Consider the following 20,637-nt stretch of genomic DNA (forward strand, 5'->3'; position numbering starts at 1 on the left):
GCAGTCCTCGCTCTTGTCCGTATTTGCAGAGGGATAACTGTTAACCGTCAACGATGAGCCGTCGCATTCAAGTCGTCCTTACGTTTTATGTTCCTCAGATAACTGGGCCACGTAGAAATATGAGAACTAGATGTCTTTGGGAGAAGCTAAAATAGGTACTTGCGTTCCCTGTGACATAGCACATTTGACACCCCCATTTGGGCCGACTTTTACGGTCGATGTAACGGTGTGCATTTAGCCAGTACGATTTTCGGGACTGGAGTCTGTTTAGCCGGAACTAAGTACATGACGCGTGCTGCCTAACAATATTAGCGGAACAGCAGGGTGTGGGCCAGGGTCCTCGAAGCGGTCCAACTGACCTGATAGGCAGGTACTTCCAAGCATCATGGTTGATGCCATGAGGTGACCCCTCCAAGCAGCGGCGGCATCACGTCACCAGCTGATGCTTTTTGTAGGCGTTCTGGTTAGTGAGTATCTATTCCTATCTGATGGCTGAGGCAGATGAGAACTAATTGCATTGCTGCCACTTCTCCTCCGTTTTACTGGCCAAACGCGGCACTGAGTGGTTTCAGGAGTCCTCCCTACAATTAGCACGCTTTGTACTTTGTCACTCTGTGTGCCCGATCCCGGAATTTGCCCCCAGCTTGTCGATTGACCATTGCCAATTAATGAATTGAATTGCCCCCTCTCCCGTCACAATGTATAATACTTGTCGTCATCATCCAGTCTTAAACTTGATGTTGCCGCCAGCCGCGTCTTGGTCTCATTTCCATTCCCCCCAATTCTCATTTTGGGATTTTGGGTCTCTATCGGACTTTCAAGCGTTATTTGTGTGGATTCCTCTGCACTCCAACAGCATATCGACCCGACGATTTCTTCCATGCCCAACACCCCCCAGTTGGGCGCCAGTGCTTCGAATCTCTACCCCCCGTTTTCCACACCGTTTCGCTAAGCCCTGCTGCTGATCCTGTTTGGGAACAAATACAAAGCAAAAAGAGCACCTGACTTCCGCTTTCGCACGCTGCAGAAGGTATATCGGGCGTGCCTTGCCTGTGTCTAAAACAGCTTCCGCTTGCTTTCTCAAGAAAGAACAAAGCAAAGCTGCACGCGAACCTGAACTGTGGGATTTACCGCCGCCCAGGTCTCTCGAGCACTTATTGATTGCCTGCCTACCTACCCTACTCGCCTGCTAGAAAACTTGCCCCACCGCCATTTTCCCGGCCTGCACCCCTCTCCTTACAACTCACGAAAACGGCAATTCTGGACTTGTTGTTTTGTGCTGTCGCGACCCCCAAACTCCTTGTGACAGTTCCCGACTGTGCTTTCATTCTCTACTTCCTTACTTCGAGTGCTTGTTACACTATCTAGCATAGCAAGAATACAAAGTTTTTGCATCAGATCTACTCTCCGACCAGACTCGGGAAGACTGGGGATTCTTTACCCCACTACAGAAGACCTACCACGACATACATCACATAACGTGAAGCTTGGCTTGGGCTCTGAACAACCGAGAAATAAAGACTTTGCCAATACACGGTGTAGTAGGGACACTATCTACGACTATTACCACAAAGATCCGTTCTGCTTGCCATTTTCGCCTTGAAGAAGTAAGTCCGGCCCAACCGATATGACAGAAGATCACGCGCCTAATGTGAGTTAAGGAGCACAAAATGGTCGTCGCACAACCAATCATGCAGGCTCATGAGGATCTCGCGGCCCTCTTCAGCCGGAATCTGATCCTCGATCCCAGCAAAATCCAACAGATCCAAATCCAGGAACAGCCTCAGCAGGAGGCACCAGAGCCGAAGCCCATCACCTATTCCATCTCCCAGCACTACCATCACTCGGTGTACCACGTTGCTCCAGTGCCCGCCCAGACGGAGCGACCTGCCTCGGAGCCCCCGAGCTCGGAGCATCAGGGGGTGGAAGCAATTTTAACTAGCCATGGCGTCGACCCCGCGGGCCTCTCACAGTCGCAGGTGCAGCTGTTCAAGGAGGCTGATGATGCGCAAAAGTTGCGGCTGCTGGAGCTATGGAGGATATGCCCACCGACATCAACCCACGAGGGTAACCCGGATCTAGCATTCAAAAGCACTAGCCTCGAGCAGGAAGAGCAGCTGGCACGGATGCGGTACGAAGAGCAGCAGCAGCAGCAACAGCAGCAGATGGACGATGCCATGACCATGAGCATGGATGAGACGACCGTGATGGTTCCGATCCAGGGGGGTGATGGCAGGTGGCAGGTCCCCGAGACGGCGCAAGACTACATGATGGAGCCTTACATGTCTTCGGGTTATGAGGAGATTGCGCGTTCGGCCATGCCTATGGCGTACAAGCCAGCCACAGATCCAGTCTACAAGTCTGCCTGCTTGCCTATCGACTATAGGTCTGCTCACATGCCCATCGACTGGGCATTGAGGCAGCAGACAATGGAAGATCAGTACGGAGCTTTTGCCCAGTGCCGCATGGACTACTGAGGATTGCGATTTTGGAGTCTCTCTATTAGTCAGGAGACTTGCCGGCGTGCACTATCTCCCATATTTCTCTTGTCATTTGTTTGTCTTTCGCGAGTCTTTATGGAGTTATTACACATTATCGGCAAACAAGGAACCAGTCTAATCAAAAATATGTCTTGGGCAGTGTGGAGGATTGCCAAGGTTCTGAACTTTGCCAGCTTTGTTCGTTTGGACGTTGTCACATCGCGTCAAGAGACGAGTTATCGCAAACGAAGTTTTGTAATCAACCTGCTTCCTTAATTAGCATTATGCACAGCGGCTGTTGTCGTGAATATGACGACGTGTATTGAGATGATATGGAAGGAAGTGATTATAGAAGCCTTCCATACGGTCCCCAATGTGGTGATGCCAGGTAGAATGTGCTTGGGTATCTCTCTTTTCGATTGTGCAATTCTTACACGACGATGAGAGCGCGTATTCGGTCGGGAAGATCTTTCATCTCATCTGCTTATCCTTGGATCCAGGGCAAGCACAGCAACAAACTAAGAGTATCCAAAACGAGCCAAGCCTAGGAATGGAATTGAACAGATGTAACTTGGAAATACCTGCCAGAAGTAATTCACAAAGGTCATTCGGGATTCCTGGGGAAAACACTGCCGGCTATACAACAAAAATCTGATATCTAGGTCAGGGTTTGATAGATATCAGTAGGCTCAAATAAACAGCTATTTATCAATATATAAACTCAAAAGATATTAATAAATCAGTTGTATGGCGGTCCATAAATTTCTCAATCCCTGGTAGATAAAGACATGAGGGTGCAAATAGGGGCAGGGTGAAAATGGGATATCTTGGGTGAAAGTGGCGGACAAGCGAGGGTGGGAATAAAGTCATATATAAAACATGCGCAAATAAATACACAGATTCGTGCAAGAACGTAGGCAGTAAACAGCATATCCAACTTTCAAAATCCAAAAATTCAGGGGGCTCAACCAAAGGAGCAAACACCAAAAGCTCACGGCCCAACCCCCCGAAGGGAGGTGGACAGCTACGAAAACCCAGGTGGGTTTTGCTTCGGTTGTCGTCGAGGAAGTCGTGGGTCGCAACCGGAATCGAATTGTTGTCGTCGACGTTGGGTGGTGTTTGTCGTCCGTAAATCCGCGGTGATGGAGGCGTGAACCAGTCAGCCACGCGCCCCGGGGAACGGGCGCTCCCCGGGGCTGATAGGCCGTATTGGCTTGGGGATTAAATGAGATCCAAGGGGTTGTTTGGGTGCGGGTGGCAATCTGTTTAGGATGGGAAGGTTCCTAGGTAGGTGTGGTGACGGCAAGGTGAGGTGGAAGTGAGTTGTGGTGATGTGAGGTGAGGTGAGGTTGAGAATGGACAAACACGGCCGCTGCTTCAGGGGTAGCCCCACCCACGTCGATCCTCCTGTACCTTTTGCTGACAGTAAATGGGCGGTGCGTCTCTCGTTTGCTCATTCGTGGCGTTTATATTGTGTAAAATGTCCACCGTCCACTTTAGATCAGTGCCAGTTGGGCTCCTGGCCAACATGCCGTCATCCGTCTTGACTAGGATTGGCGAGCTCTCAATGCTGCATCATCTATAACGGCGGTTGAGCTTCCTGCTGCGAGTCTCATTAGTCCATCGAAGCTATATTGCTTTGATTGTTTCTTCCCAACACACAAAAAAGGCAATGCACTCTTTCTCTTGTACCTTTTTAAATTATTAAAACGTTATCATACCAGGCTTGCATCTCAGCATGAGCTACGTCCGACGATAAAAGACAACAGGCTGTGGGATAGTCCGCCTTGACTATCTTGAGCCTCAAAGACCGCCCGGCCGTGTTCACGTATGAGCTTTATATTGCCTTGTCAAATCACTCCTTCCACTCAGGACTGCGGGTTAGGGTTCCCCTGAATGGGGTTTTCTAGTCGTCACTCACCCCGACGCATATGTCAACCGGCTACCGCAACAAGACTCTCCACAGCCAAGGCCAGAGCAGGGCCTAACTTGTCCGGGTGTCGGGTTATTCGTTCATTTAGAATGCGTGTCTGATTATGATGCGGGCCGCAATACTTCAGTTTCTATCTGTGATTTCGTAACTTATCAGCGCTTTGTGCCTTCAGCATCACACACCCCTGATATGTGGAAAGAGGGTTAACACTAAATCCTTGCTGTATTTGATTGGAACAACAATGCTACATGGTATGGTAAACATCATTGTTGTACGGACGTGGGAATCAACTGCCATGTATAAATTATCGCCTCCTTGGCTTTCCTTTGGGGGCTCCTTTCTTGGCCACCCTACCGCCCGCGACAGGACCTTTCTTCTTGGAGCCACGATCTTTTTTAAAGTTGAGCACAGCGCCTTTTCCTGCTCTCTCTGCTGCGCCCTTCTTCCAGACCCTAGCCTCCTTAGCCTCGGCCATGGCATCCAGCTTCTTCTTATCTTTGTTACTCAGGTTCTTGCCACCGTGCTTCTTCTTGAGAGCCTCTCGCACGCCGTTCAATTCTGCCCGGCCAGCTTCCCTGGCGGCCTTCTTGTCCTTTTCGGTTTCAAACCATGTCCGCTTCGGCCGTGCCTTAATGTCGTCTTCATATCGTATCATGTTCTCTCCCTTGCGCATCTCCATGTCCGCCTGGGCGAGAACCTTTTCTTCCTTCTCCTCGCGCATCACAGCCTCTACCTCGTCCTCGAGCTCGTCAATCTTGGCTTGCCAGCTGTCTGCGTCAGCCGCGTCGATGATGCGGCTTGAGATCTTGGCACCCTGAGCCTTGCCAGCTTTGACTGCCGCCTTGACGACTTTGCGGTCTGGTTCAGCGGCAAGAGTGATGGCTGTACCGCTGCGACCTGCTCGCGCTGTTCGACCGACTCTGTGCACATAAATCTCAAGGCTTTGCGGGGCCTCGTAGTTGATGACCGTATCGACTCCCTTGATATCGAGACCACGAGAGGCAAGATCCGTCGCGAGCAGGAAGGAAACCTTGCCATCACGGAATGCCTCGACACTTTGTATACGCTATATGAAAATGGATTGTTCGTGTCAATAGTCATGCAGATAGCACGGAAGAGGTATGTAATGGCATGGGGCAATTACGTACCTGTATTTGGCTCATGCTTCCGTGGAGTTCCGCGCAGGATAAGCCAAGCAAACCAAAGATGATGCGAGCATGGTGGGCGATTTTCTTCTGCCTGAAGAATATGATAACACGCTCGGTGTACAAATTCTTGCACAAGTAGACGAGGTATCCCATGCGCTTCTCCTCCCTTCCAGGTCGAAGTCGCACAAACTCCTGTGTCAACGTTACCACCGTCTTCTTCTGTGAGTCTACCATCAGGCGGACAGGCTTGTTGAGACCAACACGGATCAGGTTGTCGACGGAAGACGTCATGGTGGCCGAGAACAGCATGGTCTGGCGTGACTTTGGCAGCGTTGTCAGGATTTCATTGAGCTCATCGGCAAAACCGTCCTCCAACATTCTATCAGCCTCGTCGAGAACCAAGATTTCCACGGTATCTACGGCAAAGCTGGCCGAGTTGCGCATGTGGTCGATAAAACGTCCAGGCGTTGCAATGATCACGTCGGGCCTCAAGCGTAGTTCTGACTCTTGCACCTTTAAACTGAGACCTCCGACGGCCAAGCAAAACTTGATGTCGGTATGGCTGGCTAGCTTGGTGGCAACTGCGTGACACTGTATGGCCAACTCACGCGTCGGTGCCAATATGACCACTCGACTCGTCGGCACTTTCTTGGGACGGTAGAGCAAACGCTCCAGAATGGGCACGACGAACGCAGCAGTCTTTCCGGATCCGGTGACGGCACCACCAACCACATCCTTACCCATCAAAGCGATGGGAATAGTCTTACTCTGGATGGGAGTGGGTTTTACGAAGCCAACACTTGTCAAGCCCCTGAGAATTGGGCGAGACAGGGACATGCTCTGGAATGACGCACTGCCCTTGTTGGTGTCGGACTTGGGCTCATCTGCCGCGAAGAACTCTTTCCTTTTGGCCGCTTCCTCTTCATCGTCATCCTGCTCAGATTCGGATTCTTGATCATCATCTGGGTGTGGAACTGGGCTGGCAACAGATTCGTTGTCGCTGTCGCCCTCCTCTCCTTCGCTGGCTTCCGATCCACCTTGTTCCCCGGAAGCTTCTGCAGAGTCCTCGTCTTCTGAGCCGGCACCCATTCCAAAGGCATCCTTGGCTAGGACTTCATCGTCGTCGTCGTCTAGGCCCAGCGCTTCGACCTCCTCTTCTGTCTTGGATTCCGGCTCCGCGGTACCTTTGGTCGCCCCTTCCTTCTTCTCCCTTCTCCTCCGGATAATCTCGTCCAGATCAACCCCGCTGCCTTGGCCCATGGCCTTTTTGGCGCCGTCAAAGCCCCAGCCCTCGAACTCGGGATTGTCGTCCAGGTCTTCGACGCCGGCTCCGGTGACAAACTCAAAGTCGGAGTCCATTGCGCCGTCATCGTCGTCATTCTGACCCCAGATACCCTCTACGTGGTCTTCCTCTTCCTCTTCGGCGTCGCCATCGTTGCTTGCCTTCTTGCTGGGTCGCTTTTGCTTCTTTTTCGGGGTGGTCTTGGACTTTTTCTTGGGAGGAGCTTCCTCCTGAATCACCTCCTCCTCCTCCACGAAGTCGTCGGCCTCATTGTCGGAAATTGTGGTTATAAAATCGTCATTGATCGCTTTCCTCTTGCTCGAAGGTGCCATATTTTATTTTTGTGGCGAGGGCATAGACTGCTGAACCAAGGGAGCTGATTATGACGAGCGGGGGTGATGGTGGTGATTTACCCGTCAAGATTGGGACAAAGCTCAGCAAGCAGAAACACTTTTTTTTTCGCGACTGGAACTTTTTTACCGGGCGGTGTGAGCACTAATCGCGTTTCCCCGCTAGTAGATCCCTGCTAAGTACTCTTGGTACTGTAACTCAGTTAGAGCCCCACCTAACGGGACCGCTAGAGCACTTACAAGAAGCAGCTCGGGAGGTTTGATTCCCGTGGCCCACTTGGTGTCGACTTTGGAAGCTCCGAAGCGTCATAAATAATCACCCCATGCTACCTGTTTGTAAATGACGCTCGAGCTTTGAACGGCCTGACATACTGAACGGCCCTACGTGCAATTCAAGATCCCGAGGTCATTCACATAAAAAAAAAAAAAATCATTTTCAGGAACTGTTAAGGTCACCCACGCCATGTCGCTTTCAAACCGCATTTCTCGGCCCGTTGTCACACTGGTCCGTTGCAACCGGCCGGTGCCGCATCGGTGCCTTCACCAGCCATCAGATCCTCGGCAGAGCGGCAACCACCATAAGGCTGATAACACTCCAGAAGCGCAAAAGGATCCAGCCCAAGGGCACACGGGCACTTGGAAGGACGCCTCACAAGCCACCGAGAGTGGTAGCAGCAACGCATCTTCCCAACGTCCAAAGAGCTACAAGACTCGGCCGTGGATCCGAGCAATGATTGCCTCGGGTATAAACGCAAACCCTCCAATTAACCAGGGAGGTCGTGGTCTCAGCTCAAAGGGCGGCGATGGCAGTAGCGAAGCTGCTTCAAAAGTCGACAGCACAGGTTCTGCAGGGAACTCTAAGCCACCACCTTCCTGGGTACTTGAAGCGCTCAAAAAGATGTTTCCAAAGACGGGACATGGCAACCTTGAAGGGCGAAGGCCGGCTGTCTTCATCGGAAACAAGAGTGGAGGCCAATTTAAGTCAGGTCAGACACAGAAAGAAGTCATGGATCAGATCTTGCGAGAAAAGTATGGGATCGAGGATCCCGAAAAACGGAAGCGCATCATAGAGAACTCCAAGACGATTGAAGTTGATTTGAGAGGCTCCGTGCTGTCTTTGATACTTGTTTGCTTGGTCGCTGCCATCGTCTACCAACAGCTGAAAGAGATGGATAGGCGTGCCCAACTAGGTCGGCTGCGTGAGAATGGAAAAGCAACTAGACAGGAGCAAATGGAGGCAGAGACTCCGGGAACTGACGAAATATCCCCTATGATGGATGATCATACTAAGCTCAGCGGTACTTGAGATGGACGGACAATACTTACCGCTTGGGCCTTGCCGAGTACTTGTTTGGTTATAGCAAACGTGATAAACATCTCGCCAGCAAGTACTGATTTGATCCAGTGTCACTGCCATGTCTCATATTTATTCAGTAATAACCTGACTTGGTGCAAATAATTTCGGCGCCATTACGTTGAACCATTCTAAATACAGAAAAGAAGCTTCCGCCATCTGTCGCATGTATAAAGACCAGCTTCATCATACGGCCCAAAAAGATCCCGTGGCTGCCTTCAAATGAAGTTGGTCACCGGCGCAGCATTGCTTTGAGCGGCGGCATGTCTGCCTGCCAGCAGCTGCCAGAATTCTTTCCCTAAAGCGGTCAAAACTGCTCCAACTTCGGGTGCCTCGATATCCGAAACGGCGCCGCCGTCCACCTTGAGCCCCTCGAACTCCTCCACGAAGCCCTTCGGTAGCTTTTTATCCTTGGCCTTGGCGCCCGTGCCTGCCTTCCCCATTGATGTTTTCTGCTTGACATCCTTGCCCAGTCGCGGGGGGCCGTACGGCGTCGCGGGCGTGACCAAGGTCTCATCCAACAGGTCATTCCATCGGACTAGGTATACTCCCGGACCCGAAGCGTCCCATGCTTCGGCACCGTTATCGGGACTCCCTAGTCTGGCCGGTGCTGGGCTTGAAGTTCCACTGGAGGTCTTTGAGGATATTTTGCTTCGAAGCTTGCCAGTGACGTCGTGCACGCCAAGGCTAGAGTTCGACCTCCTGGCGCTCATGCAATCCAAGATGTTCTGCATGTGAACAACCGAGCGACCGTTGATAATCTCGAGGTATGATGCGTGAGCATCGATTTGGTGCCTGACATCGGCCCTGGTCTCACGTGGAAGGGCGGCAAACATGGCGGATAGAGGCGCAGACATGTCTCCCGCTGCACCTCTGCAGTATGATTCGTGACCATGCCCGGTGTTTATGTCCCCGTAAGTGTATCCCTTGGCTGGAGATGAGCTGGGGGAAGCGGAATTTCTCCTGAACTCCCGGATCGAGTTGTGGGCCCATGTCCGGAATTCCTCTCTTGGGCCAGGACACTCCTTGCCCAAAAGATGCAGCCACCTGTAGAGCCTTGAGCGATTCCGCATCAAAAGATCTACAAAGTCGGTGATGGTGGCCACCTGGGACTTGGTGCCCTTGGCTGTCTCTATCATCTCTCCTAGGAAAGCCTCTATATCGCCAATGGTTTCATGCAGCGGCACTCTGGAGTGAACTTCCCGAATCACTGGCTCGTAAGCGCCCATGAGATCCCGGAATAATTGCGTCATTAGATCGGGCCTGGAGCGACACAGGACGCGAGAGATCTCCTCCCGGTCCCGAATCGATAGGCGGGCCGAATAATAGTCCAACAAGGCACTATGCTCGGCGTCTGAGATGGAGCAGTTTTGATGTTGGGATTGGAGGATAGCGATGATGATGGATTTACCCTCAGATATGCTCATCCCACGCAGTTTATCCTGCTCGTCTCGTGAAAGTCTGACATGTTCGTCGATTGCGGCAAGTTGCTCTTTTGTCGGGCCATTCTTTGACTTCTTAACATGATCGATTGTTTTTTTGAAGTCGGAGCAGTCCCATGACAGGGTCAACGAAATGATCCTTGCGGTTTTATGTGTCTTGTCAGAATCCTGCTTATAGGGTCTGTCCTCTGTCCTGGATTTTTTTTCCTATTTGCTTACCTCTGCAACAAATTCATGCCATCGTCAGCGTCTGTTGTCACACCGATCCAGTTGGAAACAGATCCAATGCTCAACTTGGATAAGAGCAGCTTGACAAGCCCGTTCAACATCGTCGCGGCGTTCCCTATCCGCAGCGTTTGCTTGATCATGACCCAAGGAAGCATCTTGTACATGCTATCAAGGAGCTTGAGTATGTACGGCCCCTCAGACGAGACAACAAAGACCTGGTGTAAGACGGTCGCCAAGTGCATGACGATATAGTGCGCTGCAGCCTCGGCGGCAGCTGAATGCTCTTCAAGGTTGCCACTGACTTTTGCAGCATGATCGAAGAGTTCGTCGATCAGGTTACCGTACACCAGCTCCTGCACCACGTCATCCCAGGCCTTGATGAGACTCTGCGCGCTGTCCAAGTTGTAGACGTTGGACCTCAGACTTCTGGTGTTCTCAACATTTCGTTGAACGCCGCCAAGCTGACCCCGAGCTACAAGCTCCAGTATGGATGAGAATACTGTGCATAGCGTTTTGCGGGTGCCGAGAGTGCCCTTGTCGTAGCTTTCAGACAGGTTGGCCGCGGCCAAGTTCTCAAAGATGCCTTGCAGCTGGACGCTCCAGAAGGAGTTGGGTAGGGACCGCAAAGCGAAAATTTCCGTAACGAAGGTGGCCAGTAACTGCTGGATGATGGGAGCGGCGGGTTTGGTTGCATGTACCAGGCTGCCATCCTTGATTCTTTTGGCAAAAGGATAGCCAATATTTGCAGGCGTGTCCGGATACCTAAGGTCAACAAACTCGCTATAGGTTTCATAGTGGGTCAATATATCAAAAAGAGCGTGTAGTTCTGCCGCCGAGAGATGTGCGTTGGTGTCTGACATTCTTTCAAAAACAAAGTGCTTGATTTCTTTAGTATAATAATGTCTTGTAACCTTGAGTTGTCCTTGACAGCCTCTCTACAGGACATGAATTGGAGGCTCTTGGACATAAAGTATTTTTTGGAGAAGAGGTGAGCCACTGCTGTTGCCGTACAACGGCCAAAAGAAAAGCCAACCGAAGACTGGGTATCCTTGATATTGAAGCGCCCTCCACTGTCAATAATGATGTACGTATGTAGTAGAAGGTTACTATTTATAAAAAAAAATAAAGCCATGCAGTTGCAGGAAAGAGGATGAGTTTTACTTCATCTGATATGATCAGAGTCCGGCTGAACGAATACCTTTTGAGACTCGTGAACATCTGCGCCTGCTGTCCAACCGGGTTTGAAAGTCCAAGCGAAAGCAAAACAATACCGTAAATTGTCGAGTGCGGGGAACACTCATTTTTATCAGCAGTATTTGCTGTCATCAGGAAGAATACACATGAAATTGTTGCTAATTCTGGAAAAACAGCACGTGAAGCATGGGAATCTAGAAATCACCTGAAAGGTTATGTAGACTTGGCAGTGGGGTTGTCCAGTGGACTAGAACACAAACAAAAAGCGATCCTCACGAGATTAAGAGTATGGTATGGTAGTGAGAAAAAAAGAAAAAAAAAAAAGAAAAAGAAGAAAAAAACTGTACTCACGGTCTCGCATGGAGGTCTCAATCAAGAGTAAGAGAATACGCGTTGATGCTTATGAAACACTGGTGGTTGTCTCGCTGCACAAAAGACATGAACTGCAGGTGCCGAGGCTGAATTCACTTGTCCAGTCTATTCCCTCGAGTATAGGGTCATGTAGGGGTGGGGACATGGGATGTAATGAGGCGCAATACGCGGCTACTGTCGTCTGCGCCATGACAGACAAGGCGACAAGATGAGGCGAGATGTTACTAAAATTGTAACCGGTTCTGACTCTCTCGTCAAAATGGTCTTTTACATAGCAAGCTAAACACGTATTTGTGCAAAAGAATCAAGTCGGAAAATCAGCAAGTGGCCAATCATGGTGCGGCGGTAGGGCCCTTATAAAATGCAAATGAGACGAAAGTGTCACGCAATGCATATGCAACAAGCACGACCTCCGTGCTTAGGTGAACCAAGTATGTAGCAGTAGGCTCGTAAGGTGACTTTTAGGCAAGAGGTAGGACTGGAGACAACCTTACTCTGTACCTTAGTCTAGGTCTATAATAGTTGAAGAAGATGAAAAAGCTACAGAGTAAGACAACCCGCAGGGACTTACTTCAGCTAGTGCAGGGGTAGCAAAATATTTTACTTTGTAGTACATTCCTACTTTTGCTACTACAGGTGCTTTAGGCCTCTAGTCTAGCTGGTAAGCGCACTACTATAGGCACGTTAGTTGCAAACCGGGCGGCAATTGGTATCAAAAACATAAAAATGAACGAACATAGTTGTGGATAGAAACATAGAAACCAGATTCGTTTATTTAGAATTTACTCCTCGATGAAAATTCCCATCAGACTCGAATATGCAAGATGGGCAGGCATTATGCATCACTATCGAAGCTAAACAGGTGTAGTGGAGTCTCCCAGGATGGAGAAAAAGCGGTGTCGGTGTCGGAAGCCCTGGTTCTGTGATGGCATGCCAGAAAAGCTGCCATGGCACTTACTGCAGATACCAGACTATCGACCGGTAATCCTGGTACAATCGGACAAAAAGAATACGGATCACGATATTGGAGCTTGTGTAAACAAAACAGCAAGCATCCTAGTAAACAAATCGGATCGGGAAAACAAAAAGAGGAGCCTCGGAGTTAATGATTGGCAACCAAGGTGCCACCTAAGCGGTGCATTCCCTGGCGCTGCAGCTTGTGAGCTTCTGGAAAGAGAAGCGTGAGGGGAAGGGAACGGACAAAGAGTGAGGCAGACAGAGGGAGAAAAAAAAAAAAAAAAAAAAAAAAAGAAGACAAAGGCTTACTTGGTCGCCTCTGATATGCGGGAGCGACGTCTTAGTTGCAGGTCAAGGCGGGGCAAGAGAGCGGTCGGGCAGCGAGAGAAAAAAAAAACTTGCTAAGAAGAAAGAGGAAGTAGAGGCGGAAGCGAATAAATAATAGAATCACACGAGCTCTGTTCAGCTTTCAGAACCTGATCTTGTATCTCTTCCCTCCATTTACGGGACTTCCCTCCCTCATCACCAACTTGTATCTAGGAGCACGAGTGGGCAAAAGAGATGGCAGCCGGCCCTCGGCGACAAAGAGAAAACAATTCTACAGACAGGAGACCTGAGCTCAAGCTCTGAACCCGGCAATTGAGTGGGGCGAGAACGGCACCTCTACCGGTGCTCTTGCCGGCCCTTGAGGCCTGGCTTTTTTTTTTTTTTTTTTTTTTTTTTTTTGTCCTTCATCTCTTCCAGTGCAGACTTTGCTGCCTAGAGAGGCTGACGACCTCTCAATTGTGTTCCTTCTCCTTCACCAACATCATCCCCGGCTTTCTCATAGGCAACGAAAAGCGTCGTGTTGAAGTGCGTGGCTGTCTTCTGCCGAGACACGACCTGCCCATTTTCGGCTGGGTCTGGTTGCCTAATTGCTCTAAAAGTATGCGGCCCTTACTCTCCTGGCGTGGCTTCGCCGTTAGTGTTCACTTACGTTTCGTTTCGGGCTCCACGCCTAAACTGGCCAATCTGACGTCGCCAAAAATAGAGACTAATTTTTTTTTTTGACAGATTACAACCAATTGCTTCCGAGAAGAACCAGAGGCACCAACATCGACAAGGCCACGACGACGCGATCTACCTGCAATCCAATTTTCTCTCATCAATTCACTCACAGCTCTGCACCACACATTGGTTCAACTCTTAAACTACTTTACTCCCGATCGCCAAGCCATCACGTTTACTGAACTGCCTTACTACTTCCTTCTCAGGAATCTCCATCTTTGTACCGAATTACCGTGATTATCAACGGTGGAACATCGACTGCATAACAACAAACAAACCCGTTTTTTTCCCCCCCATACCGCCGAAATGTCTCGCATTCAGATTCCCCTCGACGTCCTGACGTCGCGCCTCAACCTCTCGGAGCGCTTCTCGGGTCTCAACTCTAGCAGCTTAACCGGCCGCTTCTCCAACCTCAGGCCCCTATCCGAGTTCTTCGACTTCAAGCGTCTTTCCAAGCCGCAGAACTTTGGCGAGGTTCAGTCCCGTGTCAATTACAACCTCAGCTACTTTAGCAGCAACTACAGCGTTATTTTTGTTATGCTCTGCATTTACACTCTGCTGACGAACTGGTGGCTGCTCTTCGACATCATCTTTGTCACCCTCGGCATGTTCCTCATCGGCAAGCTTGACGGCCGTGACCTTGAGATTGGTACCTTCAAAGCCTCGCCCAGCCAGCTCTACACCGGACTGCTGGTCATCGCGATACCGGTTGGCTTGATTGCCTCGCCCTTCTCTACCATTGCCTGGCTGATCGGAGCCAGCGGTGTCACCATCATCGGCCACGCTGCCCTGATGGACAAACCTATCGATGAGGCTTTTTCTGGGGAGGCGGTCTAGATGGTCGGCCGCGAGCTCCCGAATTTGCGCCCCATGGGGGAAGACCATCGAGGCGCGGTCGGAGGAGGTATGGCGGCGCCGCCGGGGAAGGGGACGATGCGTGGACTGGTGTTGGCGGTGCCGGCCGCAATAGAGTAGAGGAATTGGGTAGCGACGTCGACGACCAGGGTGCTCTTGTCGCTGACGTCCGGGGCGTTGGGTTTTCTACATCTTCGCGGCGTTTTGCCAGCGATTCACTGCGTTTTACAGGTATAGATATGGGAGAGCGGGCTGGTAATCAGTCATCACGACGGGCGGAGAACGCCCAAAATTCATCAGAAGAAGACGAGGATGAGGATGAGGACGAGGATTCTGACGGCGATTGGTCAAACGAAAGTAGCAGATCCAGGAGGCGGGAAGAGGCATTGTTCGAGTCTGCGATGACGAGAATACGACAGGCCAGGGCTCAAGGGAGAGTCGACGTTGACTTGACGCGGGCAGAGCTGGAGGCTGTCAACCGCATGACAGAGCGAAAGCGTAGAGAGGCAGAGCGGCGGAGGAGAGAGGAGCAACAACAGCAACGAGTATCGATCCCGATATCTCAATTGGATCCGTCTAGTTTCGAGGATCTGTTGGAAGACGAGCCTTCGTCGCGCCAACCATCTCCTCCTCAGGTCGATGATCGACAAGGCTACCCGCCAGTCGGTTATTTCCCGGCCCCCAAAGGCCGCCAGCGCTCATCCACCACGTCGTCGCGAGCTACAGCTGCTCATGGCCGCATTCCATACGACCGTGATGTGTCACCCGACGCGTACTCTGCGGCCGCCCGGCCAAGGTCTCGCCGTGAGGACACTTCTCCATTCAGGTATTCTTACGTTTCACAAAACCACCCGCCGCCAGCGATTAGGCATTCATCCGACCCCAACCGTGCTCGCGGCTCACGCGTGCCATCTCCCCGGGATCCAGATGAAATGCATCATCTGTCAAATACATCGGCACCTACGCTGCACAATGGCTCAACTGTCGACCCCTTCCAGTACATGTCGCCGACTTCCGCAGGTCCGCGCGCGCCACCATTGGGCGCTGCGGCTGCGGCCCGCCGGCGTATCTCTGTCTCCAACCCGACCCCTGCTGCAGCTGGGGGACGGAGCCGGGGTGGTTCCAGACGGGTCAGTCCTGACGCGACCGAAGAGTCGAGTGGGGACGACACGGCAAGTGACGACTACAGCCATGGAGCGCGTGTAGCACCGCCGACGACGAGGCGAGCTGCGCGCGAGCCGCCTGTAATCGTTGAGGAAACCCGCGTGCAGACGCCAGAGCCGCGACGTTCGAGCCGATCCAAGGCATCAAGCAAGTCGCCTGCGAAACGGAAGCCGGCTGGTAGTAGTAGCAATACTACCAACAGCAGTAGTCGCAGCAAGAAGAAGCGGTGACTCGCGGCCAAAGTTGCGGTCTGGTGCTCTGTTAGTGGCACCGATGGGCAGAAATCGTCTTCTCGACGTCGTGACTGAAAGTCTTTGGCTCTTGAACGAAAAATCGTGTTTGGACATCTTGCTTGGGTTTGGGAAAAGTTTCTCTGGGCTCATAATCTCTCTCTCTCTTTTTCTGACTGATACCTTACCTGTAATCTGATTCATAGACTTGTTGCTTTAGCTCACAATTTCATGTTATTAATTATTCTTGCTTGCCCATTTTTCCTGTTTTCTTTTTCTTTTTAAACTCTTCGCCTAGTATTGCTGATGGCACCCAGCTATCACTGTTTAGGAGGCGACTGACTTGTGATTTACGGTCTGAGCAGCCAAGAAGCATTTGATCATAAAATCCATTACCCCAAAAAGTCTACCGCAAACTCTGGCGCTTGACTGCGACAATCCTAGAAACGCCAATATAGCCAAGAAACCCCAACACAAGGACGAAACAAGGCATAATTACAGTAAAAACGGTCGGAAAACACATGTCAGGAAAACATCTTTGCCACATTTCCCATCCAATCACCGCCGCCACCACCACCATTGAACGAGCTCCCAAAGCTCCCCAACGCCCCATACAGCAAGTCATCGTCCCCATTCCGGTCTACCGTCCGCCTTTCCCAGCTTCGCTCACCGTCCCAACCCCTCGCCACGCTGACGCTGGCCGCACCGGCGCCGGCACCACTGGCCATCCGCACAGCCTCACCGACCAGACCTATGCTGTCGCCAGCCATCGCCTTCGCCCCGAGACCCAGCATGCTCTCGAGAGCCGGGGGCATGCGCAGCCCAAACCGGGCCAGCAGCGCGGTCAGGGCCCCGCCGGTGATGAGGGGCATCACAACGAGCATGAAGACCTTATAAGGGTGGCGCTTGGCGTAGTGGACGAGGTCGCGAAGTAGACGCTTGAGCTTCTTGTAGGCGCGCTGCATGAAGTTTTGGCGCGGGGAACGTTTGTAGTATGATGGAGAGCGGCCTGTGTCGGGGGGGGCAACGCAAGGGTGCCACTCTGTCAGTACTTGAAGCGGATATTTTGATTTCTTTTTATTTTTTGGTTTTTTTTTTTTTTTCTTCTCTTCCTCCCTCTTGTTCAGTGGCAATAAAAACTCGCAAAATGACTTACCGCCGCCGAACCCAAAGATACTACCCCGGCTAGCATTCCCTAGGTTGAAAAAGCTGCCCCGGCTGGCGTTGTTCTTGTGATAGTGGCTGTCTCCTCCCAGGCCGAAGAAGGATGACCGGGATGAGTTGCGTTTGTGGTAGTCACCGCCGCCGAAAATACTCGCGGCGATGCCCGGAGAGCGCGATCTGGACCGGTCGCGGCGGCTGCTGCTCTTGTGATGCTTGTGCGACGAGGACCGGTGCTTGCGGGAAGAGGACTGGGTCCCGGACATGGCCGAGGCGGCGTCGTCGAATAGACCCATTGTGGATTGGCTGCGAAGGACAGGGTTTTTGCTTTGCGAGGGACCAGGCTGATTCTGTTGGGCTGCTCGCACGTGGATGCGCCCTTCCTGGAGTGGTAGGAGATGGATATCAAGCACAGGTAGCAGCTGGGCTCGAGCTCTACCTAGCGAGGATCGAGGTCCGGGATTATTGTATGTCGTGATATAGTGGCGCCAGCCGCCCAACGCTGCTTCTTTCCTTTTTTCGTTGCCCTATTTTTAATTTTTTTGAATTTTTTTTTTGCTCCGACCGTTGAAACTAAGGTACGGTAGCTATGGGTAAAGCTTAGGCAATGCCCTGTTCAATTGAGCCCAAAGGCTAAGTAATGATGCCCTGCGGCCTGCAAGTCTGATTGCGTGATGGCCGTCTCGGGCTTGCCTTGTCCCCGCCGGGCTGTTATGGAGGCCAACGGGAATGATTCCTCGCGCAGGTGAATTTTACTCAAAAACGGGTGCGGATGCAAGTAACTGACCATGAGGTTGCGTGGATTGGACGAACCTCATCCGTCCCCATTTGCTTGTCGGGGGAGCTTGCAAGTTCCAGCTGCAGGGGTCTGTCCCGCCACTCTTATTTCTTCACCGCTTGCTTTTTTTAGCTTGGTATCAACCAAAACCCCGGCGTTGATCCCCTCAAATTTTGGGGCATACTTGGCAGACATGCAGACCCGGCAGAGATCAACTGACTCGGACGAACTGCATAAGTTGGTGGGTTCACTGAGACTTTTGTGCCCGTACCTTGAATAATTTTAATCCCAATTGGACGAGGCGATTGTGATCACCGGCTAAGTAAGCATCATATATATCCCGAGACAGTCAAAAACACAACCCACACCCAAGACACTGTTCACATACAACGCAATTTCAGCTTCGTTCTACTCAAATGTCTCTCTTCTGCAGAGCATCTATCAATTCCACGCCAAAGGTCTGGACGTGATCTGGGCCGAGCATTGTGTAGTGAGCACCGCCAACTGCATGGAAGCAAGGGACGGAGGCACAAAAATGATGCCACTTGGCCAATTGCAGGTGGATCCATTCGTCGCAGTTGCGGGCTGCCCGTCGCCAGGGAATGTCATGGAAGGCATCGATAACGGCGACGACGCCCTCTGGCTCGTATTTTGTTGGCCATGCTTTGCAGATCATAAGCGACGCCAACCCAGCGGTCCAAATCCTGCTTAGATAGAGCCAGGTCCTAAAAGGTGAGCCTCGTCCGAGGCATTCAGGATACAACGCAGGGCGTCGGCGGGTGGGAGGGCGAGATAAGCTTGGTCCCCCTGTTTCTCGTCGGCAAAATCCTCGGTAACCAAGGCGAGAAACTGGGCCAGATGCACGAGACAGGCGTTGCGACCCAGCTGCTGCATGTGGTGCCTAATGTGCGGTGGCAGGTTGAAGCTGTCGAGGAAGGCGACCGTCTCTTCTGCGGCCTCGAGTGCTTTGCTTACCTCGAAGCCCAGCATCTTCCCACAGTTGTACTCAGCGAGCGCGTACGGCCCGCGCGGTTGCCGCTTCCGGATTGCCACTAGGGCTAGGTAAGTATTCCGTGCCTCGGCGATGGACCCAAACGCCTGCTGGCCGTGGTCAAACCCGCGAGCCCAGAGCGCGTACACAGGCCGCCTATCGTCCGACTTGGCTATTTCCTGCACTGGCCCGACGAACACAAGCACCTCGCCCACCCCTTCGATGGATTAGCCATAGCGGCGTTTTATCGCTCTCCGTTTGGAACGCCACGACAAGGTCATACGGCACTGCCCCGCCCTGCCATGCGTATTGTCGTTATTGGTGGCGCCACCGCCGCCGCAGTCCCTGACGTGCGTCTCAAGCGAGGCCGCGAGACCTTGCACTGTCGGGTGCTTCATCAGTATAATCATTGGCAGCGTCGTGCCCAGTCGCTTATCAATTCAGTTCTTCAGCCCGATCAAATAAGTCGACGTAATACCTAGGTTGTAAAAGGGAGAATCAAGCCTCACCGCCGTCTCGTTGACCCCCAGAGTCTTGGCCACGTCTTGCATCAGGCTGGCCTCGGCGCCCATGCCGCACTGGAGATGCTCCTCCGGGCTGGTAGCTTGCCTCGATTCGTATACAGCTCTTTCATATCCTTTTACAGTCAAGGATGTGGGTTATTGTGTTGCATAGTCCCAGGAAGCTATATTTTGGTGTGTTGTGTCATGGCAGAAAGGATGTTAATATGGAGGTTGTTAGGGCCAACGATTGTAAGCCAGCAGCGGCTTGGCGGTTGGGCCATTAGAGGCTGTAGGGCAGCGGCGCGATTTATCAGATACGTAGCCTTGCCAGCCATTTGTTTTCCTCCTTCAGTGGAATGTGGAGCGATAAACCATCCACCCCGAGACAGACTCTTTATGTAGTTTGTGGGACCAGTGACGGGCAACTAGGGAAACGTCGTGGCACACAAGCTTCGCAGCCTTGAGTAGACGGCGTGAGTAAAGTTATCAGAGACGCCAACAAAACCAGAAGCCAAGTGTCGTCCGCGTGGCTCTTTGTCAGAAAGCTTGAGTGGCCTGTCTAAATGGGTTGTTTATGCTCTTGGCTGCTTACGTTGCAGTGTGAATGGCCAGGTAATGCCAAGTGCTACAAAGAGAAAGAGAAAATACATGTAGAAACATAGCCCACCACAACACAATCAAGTCACTCGGATAACGGGATAAAATTCGGAACCCGATCGTCTATGTTGTATATAAGCGCCGAGGGGCCTTGGCAGTCTCGGCGCCATCTACGCAGGTTAGACAAGCTGCAGCTCCATTACAGCTTCGTTCTCGATGGGGGCTGTACAGATGGACATTTATGCTTTCCATACCGATCAGCGCCAACTTCTTGCACGATATTGGCCGAGGCAAAGTACCGGAGCAGACGTCCTGTATGTTGCGCGTCAATCTTTACTAATGTATACGAATTCTTAAACAAGTGAAGAAAGCGGTTGTCACAATATACATAATCATTAGTTGCTCTTCCGCCTTGCCATGATGAGCAATCTCCCCGGTTGTCTTGGAGCTTTTGGCCTCGACGAGATAGGGAAAGGGGTCCAAATTATAATCTTGTTTCACAGATGCTGTTTCGGGCTCATGATAGGACGGGACTTTTGGTGAGCACGTATATCTGATCTAATCTTTTGTC

At 51.6% G+C, this 20,637-nt stretch overlaps 7 protein-coding genes across 7 annotated transcripts; 3 read left to right on the top strand and 4 right to left on the bottom strand.

Moving 5' to 3' along the window:
• Positions 1 to 1,670: 1,670 nt before the first annotated feature.
• On the top strand, positions 1,671 to 2,477 carry PpBr36_03737 (uncharacterized protein; the record flags this gene model as incomplete). Its single annotated transcript, XM_029890907.1, has 1 exon — positions 1,671 to 2,477. The coding sequence occupies one exon, from the start codon at positions 1,671 to 1,673 to the stop codon at positions 2,475 to 2,477; it is 807 nt and encodes a 268-aa protein (XP_029753013.1).
• A 2,240-nt stretch (positions 2,478 to 4,717) lies between these two features.
• On the bottom strand, positions 4,718 to 7,175 carry PpBr36_03738 (uncharacterized protein; the record flags this gene model as incomplete). Its single annotated transcript, XM_029890908.1, has 2 exons — positions 4,718 to 5,479; positions 5,562 to 7,175. The coding sequence occupies 2 exons, from the start codon at positions 7,173 to 7,175 to the stop codon at positions 4,718 to 4,720; spliced, it is 2,376 nt and encodes a 791-aa protein (XP_029753020.1).
• Positions 7,176 to 7,656: 481 nt separating this feature from the next.
• On the top strand, positions 7,657 to 8,499 carry PpBr36_03739 (uncharacterized protein; the record flags this gene model as incomplete). The annotated part of the gene is made up of 1 exon (XM_029890909.1): positions 7,657 to 8,499. One exon carries the CDS (start codon positions 7,657 to 7,659, stop codon positions 8,497 to 8,499), a length of 843 nt encoding a protein of 280 aa, XP_029753019.1.
• Positions 8,500 to 8,765: 266 nt separating this feature from the next.
• Positions 8,766 to 11,077, bottom strand: PpBr36_03740 (uncharacterized protein; the record flags this gene model as incomplete). The annotated part of the gene is made up of 2 exons (XM_029890910.1): positions 8,766 to 10,128; positions 10,209 to 11,077. The coding sequence occupies 2 exons, from the start codon at positions 11,075 to 11,077 to the stop codon at positions 8,766 to 8,768; spliced, it is 2,232 nt and encodes a 743-aa protein (XP_029753925.1).
• Positions 11,078 to 14,093: 3,016 nt separating this feature from the next.
• PpBr36_03741 (uncharacterized protein) lies at positions 14,094 to 16,036 on the top strand (the record flags this gene model as incomplete). The annotated part of the gene is made up of 2 exons (XM_029890911.1): positions 14,094 to 14,550; positions 14,601 to 16,036. 2 exons carry the CDS (start codon positions 14,094 to 14,096, stop codon positions 16,034 to 16,036), a joined length of 1,893 nt encoding a protein of 630 aa, XP_029753926.1.
• Positions 16,037 to 16,560: 524 nt separating this feature from the next.
• Positions 16,561 to 17,493, bottom strand: PpBr36_03742 (uncharacterized protein; the record flags this gene model as incomplete). Its single annotated transcript, XM_029890912.1, has 2 exons — positions 16,561 to 17,045; positions 17,193 to 17,493. 2 exons carry the CDS (start codon positions 17,491 to 17,493, stop codon positions 16,561 to 16,563), a joined length of 786 nt encoding a protein of 261 aa, XP_029753927.1.
• A 1,190-nt stretch (positions 17,494 to 18,683) lies between these two features.
• On the bottom strand, positions 18,684 to 19,538 carry PpBr36_03743 (uncharacterized protein; the record flags this gene model as incomplete). The annotated part of the gene is made up of 3 exons (XM_029890913.1): positions 18,684 to 19,183; positions 19,250 to 19,397; positions 19,476 to 19,538. The coding sequence occupies 3 exons, from the start codon at positions 19,536 to 19,538 to the stop codon at positions 18,684 to 18,686; spliced, it is 711 nt and encodes a 236-aa protein (XP_029753928.1).
• Between the last annotated feature and the right edge of the window lie 1,099 nt (positions 19,539 to 20,637).

The sequence above is a fragment of the Pyricularia pennisetigena genome, chromosome 3, assembly GCF_004337985.1.
Source record: "Pyricularia pennisetigena strain Br36 chromosome 3, whole genome shotgun sequence".
NCBI classification, from domain to species: Eukaryota; Fungi; Ascomycota; class Sordariomycetes; order Magnaporthales; family Pyriculariaceae; genus Pyricularia; species Pyricularia pennisetigena.